This window comes from Anas acuta, chromosome 1 (genome assembly GCF_963932015.1).
Source record: "Anas acuta chromosome 1, bAnaAcu1.1, whole genome shotgun sequence".
Taxonomy (NCBI): Eukaryota; Metazoa; Chordata; class Aves; order Anseriformes; family Anatidae; genus Anas; species Anas acuta.
The window spans coordinates 11,049,407-11,057,896 of NC_088979.1; the positions used below are offsets into that span (position 1 = coordinate 11,049,407).

Genomic DNA, 8,490 nt, shown 5'->3' on the forward strand with positions numbered 1-8,490 from the left:
TGGGAAATCCCTAAATTTCATCTCAAGGTCTGCTGCAAACCATTTGAATAGAATAGTGCTTTACAGCATTTCTATATTTTCTACTTAATATCTTCTGGCCTGAGAAGCTGTTAAGGGCAGTTTTAAACCAGGCTGAAGCAAAGACTGAATCTGCCTGTAGTTGCTGTGAAAATAGGGAATACCCCATTCCGATATAATAGATCCTAGAATAAACATTTACAGGTTTAATAGAATTGGCATTTTCCACAAAGCATTTGGATATTTAAATCATTTGAGGCCCTTCCTATTTGATGTACTGGCAGTCTCCTTTTTATATTCTAGGAAAAACAAAACTAGAGATTCAATGCTAACAATTCTAACAGTTATTAAAAAATATTTCAACACAGGGTTTAATTAAGATGATAATTTCTAATAATCTTACTCAATATGTGGTCACATAAAGACAGAAAAATATCTTTCTCTTAATATTTTACAGATCCTGTATGAAGTTTTTTCTCAGTTGACTGTTAAAAATTCATGCCATAAAATCATTTTTATCTTTACAAATAAACATTGAATATATTTAAACAAGCAAATTATCTTTAGACTAAGAAAAGGGTTTTGTTTTCTTTTTTTTTTTTTTTGACAGACATTCCAATGAATAGATCTTAAATATTAGCAAAAGGAATTAACAAAGAATGCTGCTTACAGTTTTAGAACTCATTCCAGCAAAGATTTATTCACGTCCTTTGCTTTATACAACTCTGTGTCCCATGACAACCATTTTAAGACTGATTTTCATATGTTTTACGTCTCTGTCTACTAAATGTTCATTAAATGGAAGTAAAATTTTTCAGTGAACTACTTGCAGTGAATAAAGTTTAGTACGTCCTCCGGAATATCAGGACTTGAAGTAGACAGTGCTGAAATGAGTACAGTTTTTCTTCCTTTCCTAAGAAAGCATCTCCTGAGATGGAAGAGAGGCAGAGGGAGAAAATTACAGGAGGCAATCAGCAGTACCCAACACTAGTTATCTTCTGTAGTTCCAAAGAACAGGTTATTGTCCTCTGTCCTGGTCTAAATTACACAAATGACTCACATGACCTTTAGCTGATCCAAAGATTTAAGAGGTTCTGAGGCAGCTTAATTCTGTCTAACAGGATATTTATATTTTTTAATGGCAAATCTACATCCCAATGCTCTGAATGTCAGAGGTGTTTAAACATCATGTTCACATTATGTTATTTAGCCACCGGAATGCATGTAAAAATGTATGCCTGAAGTCATATTTTCTTGGAGATGTTTAAAGCTTTAGAGGGTTATTAGCTGCTCTGCCTTAAGATGTGTTTAAGTTTAAAAACTGATTATGCAAGCACGTTGTTGAATTTTGTGTTTTTTCCTATTTCTTTCTGTGCATTTCTCAGTCTTCTCCTGAGATGTCCATCCTCACAAAAACAGAAAAGTTCCTTCAAGAGGAAGAGAAACATACAAAAGAGTTTGAAGAACGTTTAAATTCACACCTTGAAGAACTGCAGAGACATTCTGAAAGCACTCTAAAGAAATATGCCATGCTACAGGAAAGCAGGCATACTTAAGCCAGGCACGCAATCAACAAAATAAAGCCACGCGTAATCACTCCAGATTTTCTTAGAACTAAAATCTGCAACTATCTTCTTAATGTCTTTAGGCACATCATGAATTGTATGTATTTTAACATGAAGGCTTCAATAAGATAATCATTATCCTGCAGATTTGGGTATATTGCAACTGGACAAACATTGTACATAACAAAACATTGTACTCTAGACATATTATGAAGTACACAGGGTAGGTTCATATAGTTAAATTGGGACCCCGTTGCAGGACTGTAAATGAAGACACTTTCAATTCTGTGATGTACAGAGGGCTAACAAGTGGAATCATTCCCTTAAAAATTGAATCAGACAAGAAAAATTCTCTAGATTGCACAGAAGAAGAATAATAGGGGCCTTTGGCCATGTCATAGCTACTGGCGTAAAGAGCTAATCTTTGCTCTGGTTATTCTTGGCTATAGAAATAGCCCTTGGGACTCCTGAAATGAGGAGCTGAGCTTTTCATTTCTTACGGTGTGAGCCATGCTGTTCTGTGAGAGGAACACGAGCAGACAAAGCACAAACATACTTTGAAGCCATCCCTATTACTCGTTTTGCCAGACCCATAGACTTCACTTGGGACCGTGATCTCAGGTGCTTCCTATGCTTTATATTAATGCTTAGAATTTTTTAATCCCTTCTTCAAAAGCACCTCTTTTGATAGTGTGTTGGCACATTGTTTAACTACATTGGAATAGAGAAAAAAACTTACTTCAGAAAACTTGTGATGAGTCTTAGGAAAGGGCCTAAATTCTTTATATATTTCTGCAACATAAGGAAAAAAAATGTAAAACTGGACAGAGTTAGTTCAGCTCTATATGTTTTACTGAGAGCAGGCCCTGAGGAGAAGGACCTGGGCATGTTGGTGGATGAGAAGCTCAGCATGAGCTGGCAATGTATGCTTGTGGCCCAGAAAGCCAACCAAGTCCTGGGCTGCATCAAAATCAACATGGCCAGCAGGGCAACGGAGGGGATTGTCCCCTTCTGCTCTGCTCGCATGACATTTCTGAAGAAATCCTTCACTCAGAGGCTGCCCAGAGAAGCTGTGGATGCCCCATCCCTGGAGGTGCTCAAGGCCAGTCTGGATGGGGCTTTGGGCAACCTGGGCTGGTGGGAGGTGTCCCTGCCCATGGCAGGGGGTTGGGACTGGGTGGGCTTTAAAGTCCCTTCCAGCCCAAACCATGCTGTGGTTCTGTGATTCTTTGCTGAAAAACTGCATAATATTGAGATTCCTTTTATTTGCAATTCAAACTGGATTCTGTTGCTGTGTAAGCAAAACAAATTACAGACAGTGTTGATGAACCACCAATTTCAGTGAAAGAGATGCTGAAGTGCTGCTTTCCAGCATGAACTGTTGCCAACTTCCTGGAAAAATCTAGATGAAAATAATGCCAGACTGTCAAACAGCTCCAGTGTGTGAGTAAAAGAAGCCTCGTTAATATTCAAGACCACAGCAAAAATGTAAATTGTCTTTGGAAGTTATATTTCCATTATGACAAAATATACTACATCACACTTACACAAAATACCAAGATTTTAAATACCAGTTTGGCTCAGTTCGCAATAAAATGAGCAATGAAAATGAGGACATCAAAGATCCTTTACAGGAAAATTCAGGGAAATTGCTAGACTCAGCTGGGGGAATAAAGGCTGAATAAAAAGATGATGAAAGGACATCTGAACAAACTAAATATATATGTGTCCTCAGTCTAAGGAGAGAGGCATCTGGGTGTTTTAAAAGGACTAATGAGGAAATTGAGGAACTTTTGTAAATAAAGCTTAATTTTAAGATGGGGAAGATTTGCAGAAGCAAGAAGACAGCGAAATGTTACCTTTCAGAAGGGCAGAAGAATGAAAAAAGGATATTAGCCTGTTAGCCAGATTCTTTTGCAGCTGCAAGACTTAAACAAGCAAGAAGTCAGTATGCCCCAGAGCTGCAAAGAAATGTGTCTGAGTCCAGTTAACTACCAAGGATCCCTGTCATGATGCGGGGCTGTGATTATGTAGAGCGAATGGTTGGAATTATCAAAAAGCGAATAAGATTTTTTTTTTTTCTAAAGCTTTTCAAGACCTGCCCAAGCTCCTGACTTTGGCTAATGAGATAACAGAGGCAGTTTCAGCCTGGCTTTTGTGTAACGCCGTGTAATAAACTCCACGTGAAGAGCACTAAAGCTGCAAAGCACATGTGCCCGAGCAGCTGCCTTGTTTCCCAGTCCTTGCTGCACAGAGCATGTTCCACCGAAAACGTGCTGAGCCACAGAATCACAGAATTTCTAGGTTGGAAGAGACCTCAAGATCATCGAGTCCAACCTCTGACCTAACACTAACAGTCCCCACTAAACCATATCCCTAAGCTCTACATCTAAACGTCTTTTGAAGACTTCCAGGGATGGTGACTCCACCACTTCCCTGGGCAGCCTGTTCCAATGCCTCACAACCCTCTCAGTAAAGAAATTCTTCCTAACATCCAACCTAAACCTCCCCTGGCGCAACTTTAGCCCATTCCCCCTCGTCCTGTCACCAGGCACGTGGGAGAACAGACCAACCCCCACCTCACTACAGCCTCCTTTAAGGTACCTGTAGAGTCAGCACAGGTCTCAGGGCTGGCTCGTACCTCCTGCTCGTACCACCTTCCTCTTCACCAGCCCCAACCTGCAGAAGTTGCTAAGCCAGCAGCTGCGTTTGTACAGCCTGTGTTAAAGAATATGTTAAAGAATGATGGGCAGTAGAAACAATACACTGAGAAATGATATACCTGCAAACAGGGACTAAAGATGTAGTGTCAAAAAAAATAATCATCATACAGCTCCAAGGCTATAAAAGTCTGAAAGTACCCATAAAAATGAAAAAGAAATGAATTATTAATTGTAAGTTCAGTTGACAGGACAAGGTGCAGTGTTCTGGGGCTACGGATTAGTCAAAAGATGGAGAAGGTTTCTACTTTATGAACAGCTGGCAATGGAAAATTCTTGCGAGCTGCTGGACTTCTTTTATAATTTTTCAAAGCTTCACCAAAAAGCCTTTTTTTTTTTTTTTTTTTTTTTTGGCTCCCACTTGAAAGGCTTGTTTTAAATAAAGAGCACAATGGTTCAAACTGCCACCAGCCTTTTGTTGCTGAAGCAAAACCAGAGGTCACGTACACACAGTTGCCAACATGTTTTGGGAAGGTATAATTTCGGAATAGTTGGTGGGAGAGGAGCTGCCAGGCCACCGCCACCCAATTTGCTTCCCAAAACCTGTGCTGATGGGGCTGGCAGTGGACCGGCAGCGAGCAGAAACATCTAAAAGTGACTTAGGAGAAAAGTGGTTATTTTTTAGTGCATTTTATTAGTGCATTTTCTTCCTACATCATTTTTTACTCTCTGCTGTATGGGAAATTTAGGAAGGGAGGAGCAGCACGAAACCATGGGCGCGCTGAGCAATAAACGAGGGATGCAAACAGCAGTGACAAAATGCTGCCAACTCAGCACAAAAACAGGCAAACGTGAGAACTCACAGGCATGGTTTTCTTGCTTTTCCAACGTGTGGACTTAAAACAATGGCTTAAACTTCCCCAGTGAAAGGCAGATAAATTTCTGCTGTGATCAGAGACCCCACAGAAGCCTGAATCCCCTTCTTGCTGCTGCTTTAGCGGCGGTGCAGCAGGGCACAGGATCGAGCCCTCTGCCACGCGGTCATTCAGAGCCAGACCAGCGGTGGGAAGGAGGAAGAAGCCATGAGCAGAGACTGTCGAACGAGATGAGCCCCGGGGAGTTACGGCTGCGGTGTCTCATGGCAGGCACCGAAGCACGATGCCCCTAGAGCACGTTGTGCAGGACGGCATCCAGGCGGGTTTGGGATATCTCCGCAACCTTTTTCATGTGTTTCCGTGTTGGCTTTTCCTCACTCTAGGGTTCAGATCACTGTGCCTGAGGTACTGTTTGATCACGTGGGCACCCTCAAATCTAGGAATAGGCTGTAATTCGATGTACCATGCCTAAATTCCATTAGTGGGTTGAGCAACACCCCAAGACACTGACACACGGTGCTCCAGACTCACTTCCCAAAGCAACAAACCCATCGGTTTGTTCCTATTATCTACTCTTAGCCACAATGCTGGGGGCCTTAAAACAGATTTATCAAAAACGTGTTTGCCCACTTACCTTATGAAAACCAGTGTCTGTGCAAAAAACAGTCCTAAACCATCCTGTCTCTGAATTTCCTGCAACAGATGTAGAATTTACTGCGTTCAGCTGTAGGGACCCCAGCACGAGAAGGACATGGAAGTATTATAGTGAGTACAGAGGAGACCACGAGGATGATCAAGGGGCTGGAGCACCTCTCCTGTGAAGACAGGCTGAGGGAGTTGGGGTTGTTCAGCCTGGAGACGAGAAGGCCCCAGGGGGACCTTACAGTGGCCTGCCAGTACCTAAAGGGGGCTACAGGAAAGCTGGGGAGGGACTCTGTCAGGGGGTGCAGTGATAGGACAAGGGGGAATGGCTTTAAACTACAAGAGGGGAGATTTAGATTAGATATAAGGAGGAAATTCTTCAGTCAGAGGGTGGTGGGGCCCTGTCCCAGGCTGCCCAGGGAAGCTGTGGGTGCCCCATCCCTGGAGGTGCTCAAGGCCAGGCTGGATGGGGCTTTGGGCAACCTGGGCTGGTGGGAGGTGTCCCTGCCACAGGCTGGAGTTGGATGGGCTTTAAGGTCCCTTCCAACCCAAACCATTCTGTGCTTCCATGAATTTACTTATGGACTTGCCATGGCTGCTTGTACAATCCCAGACAGAGCAACAAATCCTACAAAAGTCCTGGGTCCTTGGTATCCCACCTAAGTACCACAGCAAGGATTTTTTTTTTTTTACTTGAAACTTTTCCACCAGGTACAAATAAAGGTGGTGCACAGAGGACAGGATCAGCAAAAGCCTGGAGCCACAGCGACGATGCAGACACGCAACTGGGCAGTGGATGGCCAGACCCAGGGTGGTTTGGTGTCGCCGTGTGAGCTGGGACCGCACATCCAAACCTCTGCTGGTAAGGAACTTCTCCACAATGCTTCTCCAAAACTCAGAATGGCAGCACAGGCTCTGCCTCACCCCTGCCAGCACCCAGGGGGCATTCGAGTCTGTACCCGTACCAGCTGGGCACGCAGCGAACGTGTTGTGGAAGGACAGCGCGCCCTATTTCCCTGCTGCATTGAAGAGTGCTGGGTTCTGACCACAGGCATTTCAATAAGCAAATATTTTCTTGACATTTGATAGAAACAGAAGACGGATCATCAATTTCTCTAAGTTCTGAAAACAGCTGTAGTTCTTCCTTCAGAGCACGGGCAGTGCCACTGGCTTCTCTCACTCGTTTTGGGGACTCAGGCCCATTTCTGCCACAGCCGGCCACTCACCCGTTGTGGGCACACTTGACACAGTTCCTTTATTTTCCCAGCACTTTGCAGACACGCATAAATCTCCATTCAAACCTTGATCTCTCTTTGACTCAGACGATTTATGCTTTGAAAAACTGGTCTTAATAAATTGCTTCCATAACTTGATTTATCAGAAGGCATTGGCAGGTTTATAATGACTTCACCTGATAATGAGCACTCGTGGAAAACATATCATAAAGCCACTGCTGAAGAAGCATCTCAGCATGAGTTTTCTGGTAAAATGCTTGTAATAAATCATTCAAGTTTGCCCACAAGCTACTGTGTGCTGGGAAACGGTCGGAAACTCTATTTCTAAAACACTTCTGAAGACAACTGACACTTGGAGTAATACATACAGTGAAAAACCAGACACGGTTACACCTTAAGCAGAGAAGTTCACAGGAGCTGACATTTGGGCAACTGCCATTAATTCACTTCCCGATTACTTCCCAGTGATTTTTGACAGTTTCTGTCTACAGAGGCTTCATACCGCTTTTCCAAATGTGCATTCTCCTATGCTAGCAAAAGGGAACGGGCTAGAAAATGTCAGAATCCAACTTCATTATTTACTAGAGAAAAAAAAAATATATATATATATATATAATATTTATTATATATAAATATATTTTAAGATTCAGCCTGCAAAACCAATTCTAAGTCCTGCACAATGAACGGCTCAGAATATGTAACGCTGTTCCTCTCAATTAGTACTCAGCAAAATTGCACATTTCAGGGAACTGCAGCAGTCTCTTATTAGCATTAAGCTATAGGTTCGTACCAATAAACATTTGGCTCTGAAAAGATGATTACTGCGACCTGAAGAAGTTGTGGATGACAAGAGACAAAGGAAAGGCATAAGAAAAAGCAGAAATGAAACATCTAATTAGAGAAGTAATCTTAAATATTATCAAGTCCTACTGACCTTTTACCTCTTTTGTTGTTATCAGCCGGTTAATTGCTCTTATGTGTCACAGACTCAACTCTTGCAGAAAATGAAGGGGGGAAAAAATCCCATAATGACTCTGAACAGCTTCAAGGAAAGCTTTCCAAGTCTATGAAATTATTGCTTGGGCTGATAAATAAAATAAAGTGAAAATAAATGAAAATAAACTAAACTAAACTAATAAAATAAATAAAATATTAAAATAAAAGCCCTACTTTGGATCTCTCCAACTGGAAGGAGCAGCTCTCAGTACAAAAGCACAGAAAATTTCCAGCGTGCGGCTGGGTGACCATCTTGTCTGTGTCACTCACTGTGCTGCCATCCCAACTGCGCTGCCAACTGGGTGGAAAACAAAACAAAACAAATCCTAATAATTTATCCAAACTCTCCCTTTCAGCTTGAAGCAGATTTCATATCTCAAAAACAACCCGGTCCGCAGAGCCAGTTTAATTCTAGGCACTATTAACAGCAGCGGCCATCCCAGCGTAACAACTGGGTACGCGTCCCCTCCTGAGCTGGGTTGGTTGGTACCTGGTCACA

At 42.4% G+C, this 8,490-nt stretch overlaps 1 protein-coding gene across 1 annotated transcript in view; it reads left to right on the plus strand.

The window, feature by feature from the left end:
* Positions 1-7,112, plus strand: part of DEUP1 (deuterosome assembly protein 1) — a 49,553-nt gene extending 42,441 nt beyond the window's left edge. Inside the window, exon 13 of the mRNA XM_068669182.1 lies at positions 1,404-7,112. Within this exon, the coding sequence (XP_068525283.1) occupies positions 1,404-1,574 (171 nt within the window). The 3' untranslated portion in view covers positions 1,575-7,112. The remainder of the gene's footprint in view (positions 1-1,403) is intronic.
* Positions 7,113-8,490: the final 1,378 nt, after the last annotated feature.